The sequence below is a fragment of the Pelobates fuscus genome, chromosome 2 (assembly GCF_036172605.1).
Source record: "Pelobates fuscus isolate aPelFus1 chromosome 2, aPelFus1.pri, whole genome shotgun sequence".
NCBI lineage: Eukaryota > Metazoa > Chordata > Amphibia > Anura > Pelobatidae > Pelobates > Pelobates fuscus.
Genome location: NC_086318.1, coordinates 112,345,958 through 112,369,353, shown reverse-complemented (window position 1 = coordinate 112,369,353; position 23,396 = coordinate 112,345,958). Strand labels below are relative to the sequence as shown.

General features: G+C 48.1%; 1 protein-coding gene across 1 annotated transcript in view; it reads left to right on the top strand.

Annotated features, from left to right (window-relative positions):
* VEPH1 (ventricular zone expressed PH domain containing 1) overlaps positions 1-23,396 on the top strand; it is a 446,092-nt gene that overhangs the window by 222,588 nt on the left and 200,108 nt on the right. Inside the window, exon 8 of the mRNA XM_063442580.1 lies at positions 8,690-8,878. Coding sequence (XP_063298650.1) covers positions 8,690-8,878 — 189 coding nt within the window. The remainder of the gene's footprint in view (positions 1-8,689; positions 8,879-23,396) is intronic.

The following is a 23,396-nucleotide window of genomic DNA, read 5'->3' as shown; positions in this document are numbered from 1 at the left end:
TACGCGCACACACACACACACACAATGCATCCCTATACATACACAGAAACACACAATGCACCCCTATACATACACAGAAACACACAATGCATCCCTATACATACACAGAAACAGAACATGCTTCACTTACACACAGAGAAACACACAATGCATCCATTACACACACACACACAATGCAACCCTTACACACAAAGACAATGCATCATTTGCACACATACACAGAAACATACAATGCAAACCCTTACACACACATGCAAACACACACACTGTTTTTCTTACACACAGAAACACAATGCATCTCTTACACTCAATGCACACACATACAGACACACACCTTACATCCCTTATGCATACAAACACAGATTCGCACACAACCAGAAACACATAATACATCCCTTATACACAAATACACACTGCTTCCACTACACACAAACACACTGCATCACCTGCACAAACTGGTATCCCTATACACTACATATCATAAGCACACATATGAGATAACACATAACACATCCCCTACACACTCCACTCCCTGTGAGCGAGCTCATGGGTGGGTGGAACATATAAGTGGACTTATGAGTGGGCCTTATGGGCATACTCACCGTCAGGCACTGGGGCCCAGACCTTGAGCTGTGTAAGAGGCCCCCCAAAAATGGAGCTGCTTCCAATTCTCCCAGAACGTTGAATTTTGTGACCACAGTTGCAAACAGCCTCCAGAGGTCCTGTTCTACACCAGACCAGTGGAGCCAAACTGCAGCCCATCATCATCCTCATCTAATTGTAAGTAGGCAATCTAGTATATTATTAGTGACACTAATCTATAATTTACCTCACATTAAAGGGACACTATAGCTTAATGAAGTGGTTCTGGTGTCTATAGCTGGTCCCTGCAGGCTTTTTAATGTAAACACACACTGTGTGCAGCACTGGCGTTAGTTCATATGGCAGATCATATGGGTGGGGAATTGTGATGTCACATGGGGGGGGCGGCAAATTTATATTTTGTCTAGGGCGGCAAAAATCCTTGCACCGGCTCTGATCCTGGGCAGGTGCACCAGTCTACTGGTGACCCACAGGAGGGGAGTGCACTGATTGCACTGCACTCTCCTCCTGCCCAGACCCGTCTTGACCACAGTGCAAGTGCCCTCTGCCCCTAATTTACAGTGGCTCACACTCACAACAAGCAGTGCCTAGAGCCCTTTGCAGAGACGGAAACAAAGAGGTTCTGCGGCAGCTGGCCGTCCTGCAAGCATTACATTAAACAGCTGTTCCCCATGCAGCCACAGGTGGCGTTGTGCTGGGAGACTGTGATTACTCTTCACTTCCTCCCAGCCTACAGAGCAGCGCATGGGGGAGAGAGGAGGAGGCATGATTTAATCTTGAATAAATCCTCTAAGCAAACCTTTATAAATTTGGGGGGATCAGCTCTGTTTCCACAGTTGATTGGTGTTTACTCTCATCTCTGTATTAATATTAATATTAATATAATATAGTGTGTGTCAGCAGGGCCAGCCGTTAGGGTGGGCAAGCTGTGCGGTCACGCAGGGTGCCATGACAACAGAGGCGCCCGGCGGCCAACACAGCTCACAAGTTGGGTACACCAGCATATTTAATTTAAACGATTCGCTGGTGGTCCACTGGTGCGCACCAGCAGTAGGTGCAGTCAGATCAAATCCTCTCCCTCGTGGTTCCGGCGCTCAGTTAGTGAGTCAGAGCACAGGCTCAGAGATTCTCAGCCTGTGCTCTGACAACATTGAAAGTCAGAGCCGTGAAGGAGCGGGTATGGCAAAGAGCTACTGATTAGCATAACATCAATATCCGTTATAAAAACAGAAAAAGGTGGGCATGGATGGTGAACTGATTTGGTGGCGCAATGGGCCACTTGACTGGTTTTGCCCCCCAGGCCTAAGGCTGCCAGCCCTCCCCTGGGGAGGAGTCAGGCAACTATAGGCCAGTAAGCCTTACTTCAGTAGTGGGGAAAGTGATGGAAACCATGTTAAAGGATAGGATTGTTGAACATCTAAAAACACATGGATTTCAAGATCAGAGACAACATGGGTTTATTTCAGGGAGATCATGCCAAACTAATCATATAGATTTTTTTGATTGGGTAACTAAAATAATAGATCAGGGTGGTGCAGTAGACATTGCTTACCTAGATTTCAGTAAGGCTTTTGACACTGTTGCACATAGAAGGCTTATCAATAAACTGCAATCTTTAAGTTTGGATTCCAATATTGTTGGATGGGTAAGGCAGTGGCTGAGTGACAGGCAACAGAAGGTTGTAGTCAATGGAGTATATTCAAAGCTTGGCATGTCACCAGTGGGGTACCTCAGGGATCTGTACTTGGGCCCATTTTCTTTAATATTTGAATTAGTGATATTGCAGAAGGTCTTGATGTCTTTTTTGCTGATGATACTAAGATATGTAACAGGGTTGATGTTCCAGGAGGGATAAGCCAAATGGATTTAGGTAAACTAGAAAAATGGTCAGAGTTATGGCAACTTTTAATGTGGGTAAGTGCAAGATAATGCATCTTGGACGTAAAAACCCAAGGGCAGAGTACAGAATATTTGATAGAGTCCTAACCTCAACATCTGAGGAAAAGGATTTAGGGGTAATTATTTCTGATGACTTAAAGGTAGGCAGACAATGTAATGGAGCAGCAGGAAATGCTAGCAGAATGCTTGGCTGTATAGGGAGAGGCATTAGCAGTAGAAAGAGGGAAGTGCTCATGCCATTGTACAGAACACTGGTGAGAACTCACTTGGAGTATTGTACGCAGTACTAGAGACCGTATCTCCAGAAGGATATTGATACTTTAGAGAGAATTCAAAGGGCTACTAAACTGGTTCATGGATTGCAGGATCAAACTTAGCAGGAAAGGTTAAAGGATCTTAACATGTATAGCTTGGAGCAGGCCCGGACTGGCCATCGGCATACCGGGCAAATGCCCAGTGGGCCGCGATGGCCGTGGGGCCGAAGCCAGCAGGGGAGATCACAGGATCTCCCCGGCCGGCCCATGCAGGGCCAGCGCGCTACCCGAGCGCCGGCCCTGCTGTGTGCCTTCATGGGCCGACACCGGCCCACAGGCACTGTTACAGGCGGCCGCCAGCTGGGGAGTGAGGGAGGGAGGGAGGGAGGGAGGAGAGGACCCGGCGAGCTCTAGCCAGCAGCTCCGCCGGGTCCTCTCGCGGGATTCTGAGCATTGCCACGGTTACCGCAGCAACGCTCAGATCTCGCGAGAGTGAACTCTAGCCTGCGGGCTAGAGTTCACTCTCACCACTGGACCACCAAGGAAGGAAGCACGGCACCCTTCATGGCACCACAGCACCCTCCTCAATGGATACCTGGCTCCCCCCCCCCCTCCCAGGCTAAAGGTAAGAAGGGAGGGGGAGGAGGGGGATATAACTTTTTATTTTATTATTATTAATAAAAAAAATATTTAAATTTAAATAAAAAATACATTCACACTCACACTAACAGCCCCCTCACACACACAGCACCCCCAGACAAACACAGCACCCAGAAACACACAGCACCCCCAGAAACACGCAGCACCCAGACACACACAGCACCCCCAGACAAACACAGCACCCAGACACATACAGCACCCCCAGACAAACACAGCACCCAGAAACACAGTGCACCCCCAACACACACACAGCACCCAGACACACACAGCACCCCCAGACACACACAGCACCCCCAGACACACAGCGCACCCTCAGACACACAGCGCACCCCCAGACACACAGCGCACCCTCAGACACACACAGCACCCTCAGACACACAGCACACATCACCTTCAGACACACACAGCACCCTCATTCACACACAGCACCCTCAGACAGACAGCACCCTCGCTCACACACATACAGTACACACACACACATATACAGCACACACACACGCACACACACATATATATATATATATATATATATATACACATATATATAATATATAAAATAACCCTCAGTGAGTTAACAGGCAAAGAAAATTAGAAACCTAGAATGTGACGGCAGATTAAAACACCCTCACACACAGCACCCCTCTTACATACACACACACACACACTGCGCCCCTCACACATACAATACGTCCAAATTTATATATATCTATATATATATATATATATATATACACACACACACTACAGCACCCCTCACACTGCACCACTACACACATTATGCTCCAGATACACGCTAGATCCCTTACCCTATATGCACTCTTAATCCTCTACACACACACACACATACACAATCTCCTATACACACTCTGGGTCCTTTACACACTAGATCTCCTACACACACACTGCACCACCTACACACATACTACATTCCTTGTCAGCAAACACATACAACATTCTCTAAACACACCCTCTCTACAACCCCTACACACACTACGTCACCTATACACACACACTACAGCCCGTATACACACACTCTCTACAGCCCCTAGCCACACATATTACACCACAAACACAAATTAAATTGACCTATTTACACAATACCACACCACACTCTACACACACGCAAACCCACAAGCAGGCTCCAAACACATGCACCATACACTTTCCTGGCCCTTTTGTCCTCTGGTATCCCACTTGTGGAGACAACAGAGACAATTTAAAAGCAAACACAGCGCAAGCATGTTATTAAATTTGCTTGCGCTGCACAGAACAAATTCAGGGCATTTTTCTAATGCCAGAGCTCTTCAGCGGGGCTCTGCGCATTGAACTAACATGCTCACTTTGAGAGGGGGCGTGCTTGTCATTAGTGATGACAAAACACACCCTATCTGGCCCCACCCCCTTTTTAGGGGGCTGCTCTGATTGCAAAATGCCCGGGCCTAATTTTCTTCCCAGTCCGGCCCTGGCTTGGAGGAAAGACGATATGGGGGTGGGGGGGTGGGGGGGGGGAATATGATAAAATACATAAAGGGAATCAACACAGTGAAGGAGGAGACTATATTTAAAAGAAGAAAAACTACCACAACAAGAGGACATAGTCTTAAATTAGAGGGGCAAAGGTTTAAAAATAATATCAGGAATTATTACTACTGAGAGGGTAGTGGATGCATGGAATTGCCTTCCAGCTGAAGTGGTAGAGGATTACACAGTGAAGGCGTTTAAGCATGCGTGGGATAGGCATAAGACTATCCTAGCTATAAGATAAGGCCAGAGACTAATGAAAGTATTCAGAAACTTGGGCAGACTAGATGGGCCGAATGGTTCTTATCTGCCGTCACATTCTATGTTTCTTTTTTTTTTTTTTTATTCTTTATTTTTGTTTGTGTACGATAAAAGAACAATTGGTCTGTTACGCCACAATAGCTGCAAGAGACCATTTAACAACAAGTAATAACATGGCATAAAGATTGTTGTGCACAATTTTTAAGTATAATACAGGTTTAAAACATGGCATGTCATAGGGTGAAAAACATAAGAGTTACTTATAGCTTACTCTGCCTTAAAATCAGTCTATTGCAATGTGGTAGCTTACAAGCGATGGGTAAGTGTGCAGCGATTTGTGTAAGCTAAAAACGTATAGGGAGCAGAAATTTTAATATTATGCCTAGTGAGTTTTGTAGGCAGCCTGTCTATAGGGGGTAAAGTATAAGCTCTGCGAGTGTTGCAGAACCAAGGCAGCATACATGGGTTTGATCTTAGTTGTACATGGGTATGTCGAGCTAGAGATCATTTGATCTCGAGTGAGGCTATATAGGGGCTATGAGCTCCTGTAGGAGCAATCTGCAGGGACTCACAAGGCCCAATGTATGTATACAGTCGAGGGTCATACAAGTTATGAAAAACGAACATAAGATAAAGTAATGAAAAGAACATCGACAAGACAAAATTGTCCCCAAAGGCAATGTGAGACCACTAGAAGGACCTAGATAGCTTTGCGCCTCGGTGTCCGGCACGGTAGTGTCAGGACGGAGGAGGTTTGGACCGCTGGTCCAGCACCAGAATGCTTGTTAAGAGGGTCTATATTTCACACATCATTACATCCCAACAATAAACGAGTATAACGAATAAAACATTATGAAATAGAACCATAGCTCAGGGTCTGTAGTGCCCGTGGCTATTGGCAATATGAGCGGTGAGGTTTAGGCATATGGCCGCCATTTTGAGAGCGTTGTCTGGTAGGCTTAGTTCAGTCATTAATTGTCAGTTTTGGCAGTAAATGTCCTGCAACTGTAGGCTGTCTTCTCTCCGTCTCGTGTTTTTACGTCGGAGCCGTGTGAGAGGCGGTCACTTGTGTTCTCCGGGGCACGAAGACTGTGGTATTCGCCGGGTCCCAGTTGTGCTGAGCATTCGTCGGTTGGTGCACAGCTTTGAGGATTGAGTCGGGCGGAAGGCCCAGATTCCCTAGGATTGCCGCTGCATCTTCCAGCGTATAAGAGTTCCCCTTGTGGGTGATCAGCAGGGTTTGGGCTGCCCGCCACCGGTAGGTGATGGTGTGTGAGCGAAGCAGCGTTGTGAAAGGCTGCAGAGATCTCTGCCACTTTAGCGTTTCCCCGGATAAGTCCGCATAGAAAGTGAGGGAGGAGGTTTCAAACGTATAAGGTGAGTGTCCTCGTAGGGCAGTCATGACCGCCGCTTTTTCCTGTCTGGACTGGAAGCTTACTATTAGATCTCTGGGAGTTTCGTTAGGAGCTCTTTGTGGTTTAGGTATTCTGAATAGGTTCTCAAGAGTTATCAGTTTTGCCTGTTTCGGGGGTAGTATTGAGGACAGGAGGCGTCTCACGAAGTGCGGTAGTTCTGTGTCCGGCACTGTCTCCATTACCCTTCTGATCTTGAGGTTCGTGGATCGCCTTGCGTCCTCCATGGACGTGACTTTTCTTTCCAGAGCGGTTTGATGTGCCCTCAAGGACTGCAACTCTGATTCCAGGCGAGTTGCCTGTTGTTTGGCATTGTGGGAGTCTGTTTCCAGAGCTCCCATGTCAGGCCTTGGAGGTCGGCGCGGAGCACTGCCATGTCCGCTTGTATGTCTCGCCGAAGGCCCGCCAGCAGCTCTTGCATGTCGGCTTTGGTTACTGGCGAGGAGCCATTTTTAATCGGGAGTGGTGCCGGGGTCACTTTTGGTCGCGGAGGATCCGGTATTAGGTGGTCACCGGACTCCAGGGTGTGATCATCCGAGAAGTCGGAGCTGTCGTCGGGGTAAGACGCCATCTTGGCTTGTGCGGTTCCATGTGCCTGCCGCCATAAGTCTCCAATATTCATGCTCATGGTAGGTTTTTCCGCCTTTTGCTTCTTGGCTTTGCGTCCCATAATGTTGTGTGCTTTTTGTTAGATTTTGCCTAGTTTAGTGCTTAATTCAGGCCGAGTTTGCCGGAGCTCAGAGGAGATGCGACCGTTCCGTTTGGATGCTAGGCTCCGCCCCCACATTCTATGTTTCTATGTTGTTACAGGGAGGTAGCCACCAAACCACTTGTTGCAGCAAGAGAATTGTTATTTTAAGTAAAAAAATATGGTTATGCAATTCCCCAACCCCCATGCAATTTTACTTTCAGAGAATAAATCCCTATATCTCTGAATTTAAATATTTATTTCCATTTGTAACCAGTTGACATTTTACTAAATATTATAATAATTTTGTAATAAATGGTGGTGTGCACTTCTAGGCCTTTTGACAAGTAATTTGTTATTTAGTTATGTTTCATTTTCCAAATAATCCTACATGGTTTTAATGACACTGGGATGTAGAATCAATGTTTTCCACGTGTTGAATGTTCCACAAAGTTTTTATTATTCTGAATGTCTTGCTTATTTATTACTTCCTATATATCAGCATATTTAGCATTGGTGAACGTTTAAAGGAACACTTCTACTTCAATAACAAATTAAGCTCATTTGACTCATTGTGCACTCAATATTGCACTCACCTGACACTCTCGGCCTATCACTATCACTTTCACACTGCTGCAAAGAAAGGAACAAAGGAGGCAGAGGTACCGGACACAGGGGCACCAACGTTAGAGCGTTAAAAACATTGCAACGTTTAGTATTTACTTTTGTTCCTGTTTTATTTACTTGTATTTGTTTAGGTGTCTTTAGTTTAACACTTCTTGAATTCAAGAGTGTCTTTACTGATATTGTACAGAAACATGCTATGCCAATTAATGTCTCTATACAGCATGTATCCACCTCCTGTTATTTACTCTTGTTGTGATTACTTGTTGCTTATAATAAATAAGACCTTGTTTTCCTGGCACTATAGCGTCCCCCTTTGTCAAGGCCCCATCCCACCCCCCATTGTGCAGAAGGGGTTAAAAACCCATTCTGTCACTTACCTGGATCCAGCGCCAATGCTCAGCTCTGCCGGTGGGGGAGACCTAATGCGCATGTGCGGCAATAGCCGCGCTCGCATTAGGATCTCCCCAGAGGAAAGTATTATTTAATGCTTTCCTATGGGGATTCCGGTGATGCTGGAAGCTGCATAGCCTAAAAGTCACTACACCAGGAACTATACATTTTTGGTTGAAATTACCCAGTTAATAAATTGGAAGAGTTGAAATTTTTTTCTAATTTGGTTTTATTGGCCTGAAATGTATGATTCCATTTTTGGTGCTCCACAAGTATCCGTTGAATCTTTCACTGAAAGGGGAGCAACGAACTAGCAATGTAGTTCTTAACAGATGCATTTATAAATATAAACTAATTAAATACATTTTCTTCAGGCCAGACAGCAACATTGAGACAGAAACCCCTGTTTATGCGCATGACATAGAAGAAGACCCTCTCCACACTGAGACTAGTGAAGAGATGGTGGAAATTGAAACTGAAAATGGCCGCGACCGTAGTATATTTACTGACACATGTATAGAAAGGACATGCAAAGGAGAAAAAAGAGATAAGAAAATTAGCAGGTAGGTGGATATATTTGTTTCCTATCTATATGGAAGTTAGAGATGTGCACAGGGAAAATTTGTTTTGTTTCAGTTCATTTATTTTCTAATTTTGGTTTGTCTGGAATTTGGAAAACAAAGATTGTGAGGAACTGAGTTTTGCCTGAAAATATTGTTCATTTTCAAAATTCAGCCACCCCGTTTTTCCATATGGGGAATAAATAAAGGTTGAAATCACAAAGTTACAAAGTACCAATTTAGGGAGTTACATGTTAAATTCCTGAAAGTTTAAAATTAGGAAAAGCGTTTTTCCTAATTTTGATTTTTGGCTGTTTAGCATATAGCTTCCTAATGTGCTAAGTTGCTAACCTTACGTAGGATTGCTATAGGTAAGGAGCTGTCTGCTAAACAGCTCCATAGTTTTGTGTCCTTAAATATGGCAATCCCACTTAAGGGGATTTTTTATTTTATTTAGAAAGGTATCAACTAAACAGTTGAAAGATCAAAATTCAGGAAAGCCCTTTTCTTAATTTTGCTATTTCAGTTGTTTAGTAGCTAATTTCCTAATTCAGTATCCTAAAATATGGCAATCTCATGTAAAAATAGCGAATTAGAGAGCTGTCTACTAAAGAGCTGAAAGATGAAAAGTCCTTTTCCTAAAAGATCCACTCCACACTTGAAAAAAAACTCCACAGTTTAGTAGATATACCCCAATGAATAAATGCATATATATTTTGATGTATGCAGTTCTTATAACTGCAGCCTTTGTAAGCCCTTCCCTTTTTCACAGGAAGTGACTTGCAGTCAATGCACAGATAATTGTCCAATCAGAAGCTTCTCATAGAGAAGCCTCTGTTCCATTCTATTTCAGGTGTCTCTCCTCCCCTCAATCCCACCTTGTGTCTTAACCCCCCCCCCCCCCCTCCCCTCCCTGTATCAAATCCCCCTCCCCGTGCCAGAGCCTCCCTCCCCTATCTGTGTTAAAGCCTCCCACCTCTCCCTGTGTCCGAGCCTCCCTCCCCTATCTGTGTCAAAGCCTCCCTCCTCCCCCCTCTCCCTGAGTCCGACCTCCCTCCCCTCTCTGTGTCGAAGCCTCCCTCTCCTCCCCGTGTCAAAGAGCCTTCCTTCCCCTCCCTTCCTTCTGTCAGAGCCAACCTCCTCCCTTACCTCCTTGTGTCAGATCCTCCCCTTTCCTCCCCTCTCTGTGTCAGAACCTCCCCTCCCTTCCCTTAGCTCCACCATTAGCTCAGTGGAGCTAAAGGAAGTAGGAGGTGTTTCTATTTGCATATAAATTGGCACTTTTATAAATGGGGATTTTAAAGGGATACTCCACATCCATATAGCTATTCAGCAAGCTGAAATGTTCTATGGGTTTGGAGTGCTCCTTTAAGTTTGCACTTTCAGTTGTTTAGCAAATATCTCACTAATTTGCCATCCTTACCAAAATTAACGGATCTGAAACAAATCGATTTCAATTAAGGATCCGTCTGTGTTCGATTCAGATCCTGCTTCCTAATTGCCAAATCGGATGAAATTTGATTCGGAACAAAATGAAATGAATTGCACATGTCTAATGGAAGTCTTTAATACTTCCCAGGCATTTCATCACACTTTAAATTGTCATTTATGCTTTCTGTTTAGAATTAATCCTAATCCTCACAGGAATTTATGTTCTGTTCTGTTTTTTCTCCCATGTCATCAATGTTCAATTAGTTGACATCACTCAACAATTAGTATCTAGTTGATCAAATAATCTCCTGCAAGGCACACCAAAAGCGATGACATTATTCAAAACGTTGTCTCACCTTATGTATGTTGTCATATTAGGTCATACAAGGATATGTTGTATTTACTAAGTGAATGTTAAACAATTAAATATATCCCATATTGAAGCTATTAAACATAAAGCACATTATTTAAAATGTATATTTTTGTCCATTCTATTTTTATTTGACATTGATATCATTTTGAGTAATGCATCATGTAATGCTATACACAAAATTCCACATAAGTGACTTCATGTAATTAGGCAGCAAAGAAACAAGTATTATTTTACAAGCATGTTAACTAATAATTGATATTGTTACAAGGAGGCATATCAAATAAGACATACTGGCATAAAAAAAAAGAAAGATACGTCTGCCCATAAATTTTAGTCCAACATTGGTAGAACTTTTACACAAAGTGAGCCTGGCTTACATTCTAAAAGAATGTCCAATGATGCAAAAGGTACCCAGGGAGAGAAGCAATATTAAGGGAGGTATCATAGAAAAAACAATTTTAGATGTAAGCAATTGAAGAATTGATGAAATAATTAATTGGTGATAAATGACTTCATGCAGATAAAGAACATTGGTCTATAAAGTGAGGTAAGGGTAGATGGTCACATGGGGATCTTTGTGCAATGCTTCTCTGCGTGGGGAGAAACCGTATGTTGCACCTGGGAAGATTGAGGGAGTGCAGTTCAAGACACTCTGCATAGATAAAGCCAGGGGCGTATTAGCCGCGAGGCAAACAAGGCATTTGCCTTGGGCGGCATTTTCCAGGGGGCGGCAAAAAAAGCCGCCCCCCAAATGCCCAAGGCAAATGTCTTGTTAGCCTTGCGGCTAACAGACATGCCGGCGGGCTGCTGGGCGATCGGGCGGCACTGCCTGGTGGGCGGGCGGCCGGCCGGCGAGGGAGCACTTCCCCTGAGCTGTCTGCTCAGCTCCCTCGCCAGCCGCAGAGTGAGGCTGGGAGGCGGAGCCGGAATATGACGTCATATTCCGGCTCCCAGCCTCACTCTGAGGCGCGCGAGGGAGCTGAGCAGACAGCTCAGGGGAAGTGCTCCCTCGCCGTCCGTCCGCCCGTCCGCCAGGCAGTGCCGCCCGATCGCCCAGCAGCCACTGGACCACCAGGGAGGAAGAGACACCCCCCTCCCCAGCATTCCCAAAGGTAAGGAGGCTGGGGGGGGGGGTGAAAAATAAATTTTAAAAAATGTGTTAAAAATAAATTTAAAAAAATGTGTTAAAAAAAAATGTGTTCAAAATAAATTTAAAAAAAAGTGTTAATGTGGGTGGGTGAGTGTGTGTCTGTGTCTGTTAGTGTGTGTCTGTGTCTGTTAGTGTGTGTGTGTGTTAGTGTGTGTGTGTGTGTGTGTGTCTGTTAGTGTGTGTGTGTGTCTGTTAGTGTGTGTGTGTGTCTGTTAGTGTGTCTGTTAGTGTTTGTGTCTGTTAGTGTGTGTGTCAGTGTGTGTGTCTGTTAGTGTTTGTGTCTGTTAGTGTGTGTCTGTTAGTGTTTCTGTCTGTGTCTGTTAGTGTGTGTGTCTGTTAGTGTGTGTGTGTCTGTTAGTGTGTGTGTGTGTCTGACTGTGTGTGGCTGTTAGTGTGTGTGTGTGTCTGTTAGTGTGTGTTTGCCTGTGAGTGTGTGTGTATGTTAGTCAGTGTGTGTGTCTGCTAGTTTGTGTCTGCTAGTGAGTGTGTGTCTGTTAGTGTGTCTGTTAGTGAGTGTTTGTCTGTTACTGAGTGTGAGTGTGTCTGTTAGTGTGTGTGTGTTTCTGTTAGCGAGTGTGTGTTTCTGTTAGCTAGTGTATGCGTATCTGTCAGTGAATGTGTGTGTGTGTATTTAGAATGCGGGGCGGGGGGAAAGGTTGGGTGGGGGTGGCGCGGAGGGAGGGGGGGCGCCTGAGTTTTGTCCTGCCTAGGGCAGCACAAAACCAGGATACACCACTGGATAAAGCATCCCATTTATAGTGTGGGAGGAGGCAACACACAAATGGTGATGGGAGTGGTATAATGCTACAACCATTTCAGTTACTTACCCCTTAACACCTTTAGGGCGTACTATGCCGCCCTGCGCAAAGTGGGCTTAAACGCCATTAGGGCAGCATAGTACTCCCTAACGATTGTGAGATCTTCTGCAGCCATATACTCAACTTCCCCAAGCTCCCGAATATCAGGCAGATTTTGGGGCACTTACCCCATACATCTTGCATTCACACTTAATAATAGGTGTTGCTGAATCCTGGGGGTTATGACGGTGCAGCCTGGAAGGTGGTCATGCTTTTAATCTGCCAGAGAATCAGGTATTCCTGACGCGGCTTGCTGAGTACAGAGCTGTGGAGAGACGGCTGTTCTCCCTACTCTACGATCCTTGAGTAAAGATAACAAACTAGCTGAGGGCTGGTGCGGCCGCGATTAGGCTGCTGGCAGCTGGAGGGAGACCTATCAGTCTCCCTTCAAAATTTACAGCAATTTCCACTGCATTCCCTGCCACCGTGCTTAAGCCCTGCCTCCTGAATGGAAACTCGGCTCCGCACTGAAACTCCGCCCTATGCACATTGCTGACGCTGGCAGGAAGGGCCACAAAATGGCAATTTCACCTAACAGTACCAGGTAAGCTTCAGCCATGACAATGATTGTGTGTGTGCCTGCTAGTGAGTGAACATGTGTGTGTGTGTGTGGTTGCTAGTGAGTGAGCAATCTTGTGTGTGTGTGTGCCTGCTAATAAGTGACCTTGTGTGTGTGTGTGCGTGCCTCCTAGTGAGTGAGCTTGTGTGGGTGTGCCTGCTAGTGAGTGAGCTTGTGTGTGTGTGCGCCTGCTCATGAGTTAGCTTGTATGTGTGTGTGTGTGTGCCTGCTCGTGAGTGACCTTGTGTGTGTGTGTGCCTGCTAGTGAGTGACCTTGAGTGTGTATGTGTGTGTGTGTGTGTGTGTGTCTATGGCTGCCCGTGAGTGACCTTGTGTGTGTGTGCCTGCTAGTGAGTGACCTTGTGTGTGTGTGTCTTTGCCTACTAGTGAGTGAGCTTGTGTGTGTGTGCCTGCTAGTGAGTGACCTTGTGTGTGTGCCTGCTAGTGAGTGACTGTGTGTGTTTCTGTTAGTGAGTGAACTTGTGTGTGTGTGCCTGCTAATGAGTGGCTTTGTGTGTGTGTGTGTGTGTGTGTGTGTGTGTGCCTGCTAGTGAGTGACCTTGTGTGTGTGTGTGTGTGTGTGTGCGCATGCTAGTGAGTGAGCTTGTGTGTGTGTGCCTGCTAGGAAGCTTGTGTGTGTCTGCTAGTGAGTGACCGTGTGTGTGTTTGTGTGCACCTGCTCATGAATGAGCTTGTGTGTGTGTGTGCCTGCTAGTGAGTGAGCGTGTGTGTGTGTGTGTGTGTGCCTGCTAGTGAGTGACCGTGTGTGTGTGTCTGCTAGTGAGTGAGCTTGTGTGTGTGTGCCTGCTAGTGAGTGACCTTGTGTGTGTGCCTGCTAGTTAGGGACCTTGTGTGTGTGTGTCTGCTAGTGAGTGAGCTTGTCTGTGTGCGTGTGTGTTTGCCTGCTAGTGAGTGACCTTGGTGTGTGTGTGTGTGATTGCTGGTGAGTGACCTTGTGTGCGTGTGTGTATGCCTGCTAGTGAGTGAGCTTGTGTGTGCCTGCTTGTGAGTGGCCTTGTGTGTGTGTGTGTGTGTGTGTGCCTGCTAGTGAGTGAGCTTGTGTGTGTGTGTGCACCTGCTAGTGAGTGACATTGTGTGTGCGTATGCCTGCTAGTGAGTGACATTGTGTGTGTGTATGCCTGCTAGTGAGTGAGTTTGTGTGTACCTGCTTGTGAGTGGCCTTGTGTGTATGTTTGTGTGTGTGTGTGCACCTGCTAGTGAGTGACCTTGTGTGTGTATGCCTGCTAGTGAGTGACATTGTGTGTGTGCCTGCTAGTGAGTGAGCTTGTGTGTGTGTGCCTGCTAGTGAGTGACCTTGTGTGTGTGCCTGCTAGTGAGTGACTGTGTGTGTTTCTGCTAATGAGTGGCTTTGTGTGTGTGTGTGTGTGTGCCTGCTAGTGAGTGACCTTGTGTGTGTGTGTGTGTGTGCGCCTGCTAGTGAGTGACCTTGTTTGTGTGTGTGTGTGTGCCTGGTAGTGAGGGGCCTTGTTTGTGTGTGCCTGCTAGGAAGCTTGTGTGTGTCTACTAGTGAGTGACCGTGTGTGTGTTTGTGTGCACCTGCTCATGAGTGAGCTTGTGTGTGTGTGTGCCTGCTAGTGAGTGAGCTTGTGTGTGTGTGTGCCTGCTAGTGAGTGACCGTGTGTGTGTGTGTGTCTGCTAGTGAGTGAGCTTGTGTGTGTGCCTGCTAGTGAGTGACCTTGTGTGTGTGCCTGCTAGTTAGGGACCTTGTGTGTGTGTGTGTGTGTGTGTGTGTGCCTGCTAGTGAGTGAGCTTGTCTGTGTGCGTGTGTGTTTGCCTGCTAGTGAGTGACCTTGTGTGTGTGTGTGTGTGTGTGTGATTGCTAGTGAGTGACCTTGTGTGTGCCTGCTGGTGAGTGACCTTGTGTGCGTGTGTGTATTCCTGCTAGTGAGTGAGCTTGTGTGTGCCTGCTAGTGAGTGGCCTTGTGTGTGTGTGTGTGTGTGCCTGCTAGTGAGTGAGCTTGTGTGTGTGTGTGCACCTGCTAGTGAGTGACATTGTGTGTGTGCGTATGCCTGCTAGTGAGTGACATTGTGTGTGTGGGTATGCCTGCTAGTGAGTGAGCTTGTGTGTACCTGCTTGTGAGTGGCCTTGTGTGTATGTTTGTGTGTGTGTGCACCTGCTAGTGAGTGACCTTGTGTGTATGCCTGCTAGTGAGTGACATTGTGTGTGTGCCTGCTAGTGAGTGACCTTGTGTGTGTGTGTACCTGCTAGTGAGTGAGCTTGTGTGTGCCTGCTAGTGAGTGAGCTTGTGTGTGTGTATGTGTGTGCCTGTTATTGAGTGAGCTTGTGTGTGTGCGCCTGCTCGTGAGTGAGCTTGTGTGTGTGTGATAAGGTTAGAAACCACCAGGACTGTGAATCTACGAGGGCTGAGGCAGGAACAGTAACTGGGTACGTGGAAACAGACAAGGGAAATCCAGAAGAGTAGTCAGACACGGTTCCAAAAGTCAGGGCAGGCAGCGAACAGGCAATAACGAATAATACAAACAGAAAGGGTCACAAGCCAAGTCATTTAGGAAACAGGATACTAGAAACAGGATACAACAAACTGACACTGCCCTCAGGGAGAGTCAGTGTTTTATACCTGGAGTAATAATCAATCTGCCTCAAGTGGACTTTGATAGACAGGTAGGAGCCACTGGTGAAGTCCAGCCCCCTAGTGCTGCAGACAATGCTAGAATAAATAAGTTCTGAAGTGGCTCAGAGGCAAGACAGCAGGAACAGGACACATGAGGACCACAGTTCTGGGGCAACCACGTCTGGATGTCACTGTGAGAACAAATGTGTGTGTCAGAGTTTGTCTGTACTGCGTTTGTGTGTGTATACCAATAAGCGTGTCAGTGAGATTGTCTGTCAGTGAGTCTATTTGTGTGCATCTGTGACCCTCTTTTATGTCAGTGAGCTTATGTATATCAGCAAGGTTATTTGTCTATGAGGTTGTGAATCAATGAGCTTGTGTGTGTCAGTAAGATTGCCTGTGTCTGCATGTGAGTATGCTTACTGTACAATTAAATGTTTTACTCTGAAAGATATTAAATATTTTATATTAGAAATTTATATATATATATATATGTATATGTGTGTATATATATATATATATATATATATATATATATACCGTATTTTTCGCTCCATAAGACGCACCTCACCATAAGACGCACCTAGTTTTTAGAGGAAGAAACCCAGAAAACAATATATTCTGAACAAACTGTCCCATAGTGTTTCTTACTATGGGACAGTTTGTTCAGAATATTTTTTTTCTCCCCTGTCCCCTGTCTTCACCCCCCCTCCCCATAGTCTTCATCCACCCCCTCCCCATAGTCTTCATCCCCCCCTCCCCATAGTCTTCATCTCCCCCTCCCCATAGTCTTCATCCCCTCTCCCCTCCCCATAGTCTTCATCCCCCTCCCCTCCCCATAGTCTTCATCCACCCCCTCCCCATAGTCTTCATCCACCCCCTCCCCATAGTCTTCATCCACCCCCTCCCCATAGTCTTCATCCACCCCCTCCCCATAGTCTTCATCCCCCCTCCCCTCCCCATAGTCTTCATCCCCTCTCCCCTCCCCATAGTCTTCATCCCATCCCCCTCCCCTCCCCATAGTCTTCATCCCATCCCCCCTCCCCTCCCCATAGTCTTCATCCCCCTCCCCTCCCCATAGTCTTCATCCCCCTCCCCTCCCCATAGTCTTCATCCCCCTCCCCTCCCCATAGTCTTCATCCCCCCTCCCCTCCCCATAGTCTTCATCCCCCCTCCCCTCCCCATAGTCTTCATCCCCCTCCCCTCCCCATAGTCTTCATCCCCCTCCCTCCCCATAGTCTTCATCCCCCCTCCCCTCCCCATAGTATTCATACCCCCTCCCCTCCCCATAGTCTTCATCCCCCCTCCCCTCCCCATAGTCTTCATCCCCCTCCCCTCCCCATAGTCTTCATCCCCCTCCCCTCCCCATAGTCTTCATCCCCCTCTCCTCCCCATAGTCTTCATCCCCCTCCCCTCCCCATAGTCTTCATCCCCCTCCCCATAGTTTTCATCCCCCTCCCCTCCCCATAGTCTTCATCCCCCTCCCCTCCCCATAGTCTTCATCCCCCCTCCCCTCCCCATAGTCTTCATCCCCCTCCCCTCCCCATAGTCTTCATCCCCCTCCCCTCCCCATAGTCTTCATCCCCCCTCCCCTCCCCATAGTCTTCATCCCCCCTCCCCATAGTCTTCATCCCCCCTCCCCTCCCCATAGTCTTCATCCCCCCTCCCCTCCCCATAGTCTTCATCCCCCCTCCCCTCCCCTCCCCATAGTCTTCTCTTCTCTCCCATACTGTCCCCCTCCCCTTGTCCCATAATTACTTACCTGTCTTGTAGCGTTTCTCGGCAGCACAGGGCAAATCCGCGGTACTGGAACTTGAATTTCATGTTCCGGTTTCCGGCGGGACTGAAAGGAAGTGCGCACTCAGCTCAGTGTGCGCACTTCCTTTCAGTCCCGCCGGAAACCGGAACATGAAATTCAAGTTCCAGTACCGCGGTGCGCCCTGTGCTGCTGAGAAACGCTACAAGACAGGTAAGTAAAGCTTCATATTCGCTCCATAAGACGCACAGACATTTCCCCTCACTTTTGAGGGGAAAAAAAGTGCGTCTTATGGAGCGAAAAATACGATATATATATATATATATATATATATATACACACACACACACACACACATATACAGGTAATACTCGAAAAATTAGAATATCGTGCAAAAGTTCATTTATTTCAGTAATGCAGCGTAAAATGGGAAACTACTATATGAGATAGACGCATTACATGCAAAGCAAGATATCAAGATACATTTTTTCTACAAGTCCCTGAGTGCTGGCTTTTTTCATTGTGTTGTATGCAACTGAGCACCGGGCACAGAATAAAAAGGAAAGCTGGAGTGCAAAACCTTCATGAATTGTGTATATATATATATATATATATATATATATATATATATATATATATATATATATATATATATATATATATATATATATATATATATATATATATAAATGAAAAATGTATTCCTACTTACCGTAATTTTCTTTTCCTCGTCATAGGCCATGGCAGCAGAACAATGGGTAGCTCCTCCCTATCCCTAACCAGACAGGAACCTAATTAAAACAGTAGGTATAAGTAACCCCTCCTACCCCTCCCACGCTCAGTCTTGTTTCCAGCAATATCCAAGGGCAGATCTTTGTGGTGCCATGGCCTATGACCAGGAAAAGGAAATTATGGTAAGTAAGGATACATTTTTCTCTTTCCAGGCCATATCCATGGCAGCAAAACAATGAGTAATGCCCAAGCAATAACCTAGGGAGGGAAAAAATACACAAGACTTCAATGAGTATTACACAAGAATTCAATGAGTATTATGCCAACCTATATAGTAATTCAGTAACTACCCCTTCAGAAATACTAAAAAAATATATAAAATCATCAAAATTGAATAAAATAACAGAATCACAAATAAATAATCTAAACAAAGAAATCACGGAAGGAGAGATTAACATAATAATAGACAGATTAGAAATTCATAAAACTCCAGGTCCGGATGGGTTTGGGAACAAATTCTATAACATTTTTATAAATGATCTTGAAGACAGCATTGAAAGTCATGTTTCAGTGTTTGCAGATGACACAAAACTTTGTAAAATAATACAATGTGAGCAAGATATTACTTTGCTGCAGAAGGATTTAGATAGACTGGAGGACTGGGCACTCAAATGGCAGATGAAATTTAATGTTGAAAAATGCAAAGTTATGCACTTCGGCGTAAAGAATACACAAGCAACGTATACCCTTAAAGCGGCACTGTCATGCCGAACTTACCTTTCCTCAATCTCTTCCTCTTCTCCCCCTCTCTCAGGATCTGTTATTCATTTCTTCCATTCTTCTTTAGTTTTCTTTAAAATCATAAGACAATGTAGGGACTCTGTCTTATGGAGGATTCCTCCGCTTGACCAGCTCTGACCAGCGGAGGAGCAAAGTGTGCTTCATTTCCGCTGGTCAGAGCAATTTTCCCATGATCCCTAGCTTTCCTCCCTGTTCCCACAATGCTTCCTGTCAGTATTGCCGAAAGTCCTGTCACTTAGACAGAACGCCGGCAAAACTGCCGAATTGCATCCTAACAGAATGATAAGAGTTTCTCCATTGGTGTTAGGATGCAATTCGGTACTTTGTTCGGATCGGAATTTCATTCAAATGAATGAAACTCCGATCCTATTCATTGCTGTGGCTGCATCTTGCAGCCGCTTAGTAGATAACTCCCTAATTCCCACGGTATCAGGGAGCTATCTACTAAAAGGCTGAAAGACCTGAATTGGTCTTTCAGCCAAATTTACTAACACTAAGTAAAAATGACTTGGTATTAGTAAATAATATGCCCCTACTCGCTATACCGCGAGTAGGGGCATGTCTAGTAAGCAGTGAGCAGCCTGTGGCTGCTCACTGTAGAAAAAAAAAATATATATATATTGCCCCCCACCCCTAAATGACGGGTGGGGGCCGTTAAGTAAAATAAGGGAGGGAGACCTATTGTCCCCCCCCCCCCGGCCCCCACCCCTGAGCGGTGGGTGGGGGCCATAAAGATAATGAGGGGGGGGGACCTACTGTCCTCCCCCCCCGGCCCCCACCCCTGGGCGGCGGGTGGGGGCCATAATGATAATTAAAGGGGGGGGGGGACCTACTGTCCTCCCCCCTGGCCCCCACCCCTGGGCGGCGGGTGGGGGCCATAATAGTAGTAGGGGGGGGGGGGACCTACTGTCCTCCCCCCCGGCCACCACCCCTGGCCGGCAGGTGGGGGCCATAATGGTAATAAGAGGGGGGGGACCTACTGTCCTCCCCCCCCCGGCCCCCACCCCTGGGCGGCGGGTGGGGGCCATAATAGTAGTAGGGGGGGGGGGACCTACTGTCCTCCCCCCCGGCCCCCACCCCTGGCCGGCGGGTGGGGGCCATAATAGTAATAGGGGGGGGGACCTACTGTCCTCCCCCCCCAGGCCCCCACCCATGGGCGGCGGGTGGGGGCCATAATAGTAGTAGGGGGGGGGGACCTACTGTCCTCCCCCCTGGCCCCCACCCCTGGCCGGCGGGTGGGGGCCATAATGGTAATAAGAGGGGGGGGACCTACTGTCCTCCCCCCCCCCCGGCCCCCACCCCTGGGCGGCGGGTGGGGGCCATAATAGTAGTAGGGGGGGGGACCTACTGTCCTCCCCCCCGGCCCCCACCCCTGGCCGGCGGGTGGGGGCCATAATAGTAATAGGGGGGGGGGACCTACTGTCCTCCCCCCCCCAGGCCCCCACCCATGGGCGGCGGGTGGGGGCCATAATAGTAGTAGGGGGGGGGGACCTACTGTCCTCCCCCCCGGCCCCCACCCCTGGCTGGCGGGTGGGGGCCATAATGGTAATAAGAGGGGGGGGGACCTACTGTCCTCCCCCCCCCGGCCCCCACCCCTGGGCGGCGGGTGGGGGCCATCATAGTAATAAGGGGGGGGGGACCTACTGCCCCCCCCCGGCCCCCACCCCTGGGCGGCGGGTGGGGGCACTAAGTAAATCCCCCCCCCCCCATCAAGGTGACTAGGGGTGCCCAAGCCCCTAGTCACCCACCCCCCACCCAAATAAAAAATGCCCCTACCTACCCCCCTCACCCTAAAAAATAGTGAGGGGGGAATAAAATTGCTAACCTGTAAAGTAAAATTAAACTTACCATTCGACGTCTTCTTTTTTCTAAAATCTTCATTTTTCAGCCCCAAAAAAGGCCAAATAAAAAACCATCATAGCCGTCGAACTAAAAATAAAATAAAAAACCCGAGCGCAAAAAAAAAAACCCGACGAAAAAGAAAAAACCCGAGCGCACAAAAAAATAATCCATCTTCACCCATGGAGGGCTCCGCGCAGACTGAGCTCCGCAGGGCGGGGCAAGGCTTATAAAGCCTTGCCCCGCCCTGCAATTAGCCTAAGAACACTCTGATTGGTGGGTTTAAGCCAATCAGAGTGCTCTTTGTCATTTTACAAGCGTGGGAAAGTTCTTTGGAATTTTCCCACGCTTGTAAAATGACACAGAGCACTGTGATTGGATGGCTTGAAATCCATCCAATCACAGTGCTCTGTGTCATTTTACAAGCGTGGGAAAATTCTTTGGAACTTTCCCACGCTTGTAAAATGACACAGAGCACTGTGATTGGATGGCTTGAAATCCATCCAATCACAGTGCTCTGTGTCATTTTACAAGCGTGGGAAAGTTCTTTGGAATTTTCCCACGCTTGTAAAATGACACAGAGCACTGTGATTGGATGGCTTGAAATCCATCCAATCACAGTGCTCTGTGTCATTTTACAAGCGTGGGAAAGTTCCAAAGAATTTTCCCACGCTTGTAAAATGACACAGAGCACTGTGATTGGATGGATTTCAAGCCATCCAATCACAGTGCTCTGTGTCATTTTACAAGCGTGGGAAAGTTCCAAAGAACTTTCCCACGCTTGTAAAATGACACAGAGCACTGTGATTGGATGGATTTCAAGCCATCCAATCACAGTGCTCTGTGTCATTTTACAAGCGTGGGAAAATTCCAAAGAACTTTCCCACGCTTGTAAAATGACAAAGAGCACTCTGATTGGCTTAAACCCACCAATCAGAGTGTTCTTAGGCTAATTGCAGGGCGGGGCAAGGCTTTATAAGCCTTGCCCAGCCCTGCGGAGCTCAGTCTGCGCGGAGCCCTCCATGGGTGAAGATGGATTATTTTTTTTGTGCGCTCGGGTTTTTTCTTTTTCGTCGGGTTTTTTTTTTTGCGCTCGGGTTTTTTATTTTATTTTTAGTTCGACGGCTATGATGGTTTTTTATTTGGCCTTTTTTGGGGCTGAAAAATGAAGATTTTAGAAAAAAGAAGACGTCGAATGGTAAGTTTAATTTTACTTTACAGGTTAGCAATTTTATTCCCCCCTCACTATTTTTTAGGGTGAGGGGGGTAGGTAGGGGCATTTTTTATTTGGGTGGGGGGTGGGTGACTAGGGGCTTGGGCACCCCTAGTCACCTTGATGGGGGGTGGGGGGGGGGAATTTACTTAGTGCCCCCACCCGCCGCCCAGGGGTGGGGGCGGGGGGAGGACAGTAGGTCCCCCCCATTATCGTTATGGCCCCCACCCGCCGCCCAGGGGTGGGGGCCTGGGGGGGGGGGAGGACAGTAGATCCCCCCCCCTTATTACTATTATGGCCCCCACCCGCCGCCCAGGGGTGGGGGCCGGGGGGGAGGACAGTAGGTCCCCCCCCCTTGTTACTGTTATGGCCCCCACCCGCCGCCCAGGGGTGGGGGCCGGGGGGGGGGGGGAAGTAGGTCCCGCCCCCCCCCTTATTACTATTATGGCCCCCACCCGCCGCCCAGGGGTGGGGGCCGGGGGGGGGACAGTAGGTCCCCCCCCCCCTTATTACTATTATGGCCCCCACCCGCCGCCCAGGGGTGGGGGCGGGGGGAGGACAGTAGGTCCCCCCCCATTATCGTTATGGCCCCCACCCGCCGCCCAGGGGTGGGGGCCGGGGGGGGGGGGGAGGACAGTAGATCCCCCCCCCTTATTACTATTATGGCCCCCACCCGCCGCCCAGGGGTGGGGGCCGGGGGGGAGGACAGTAGGTCCCCCCCCCTTGTTACTGTTATGGCCCCCACCCGCCGCCCAGGGGTGGGGGCCGGGGGGGGGGAAGTAGGTCCCGCCCCCCCCCTTATTACTATTATGGCCCCCACCCGCCGCCCAGGGGTGGGGGCCGGGGGGGGGGGGGACAGTAGGTCCCCCCCCCCTATTACTATTATGGCCCCCACCCGCCGCCCAGGGGTGGGGGCCGGGGGGTGGAGGACAGTAGGTCCCCCCCCCCTTATTACTATTATGGCCCCCACCCGCCGCCCAGGGGTGGGGGCCGGGGGGTGGAGGACAGTAGGTCCCCCCCCCCCCTTATTACTATTATGGCCCCCACCCGCCGCCCAGGGGTGGGGGCCTGAGGGGAGGACATTGGTTCCCCCCCCCCTTATTACTATTATGGCCCCCACCCGCCGCCCAGGGGTGGGGGCCTGAGGGGAGGACAGTAGGTCCCCCCTCATTCCCATTATGGCCCCCACCCGCCGTCCAGGGGTGGGGGCCGGCGG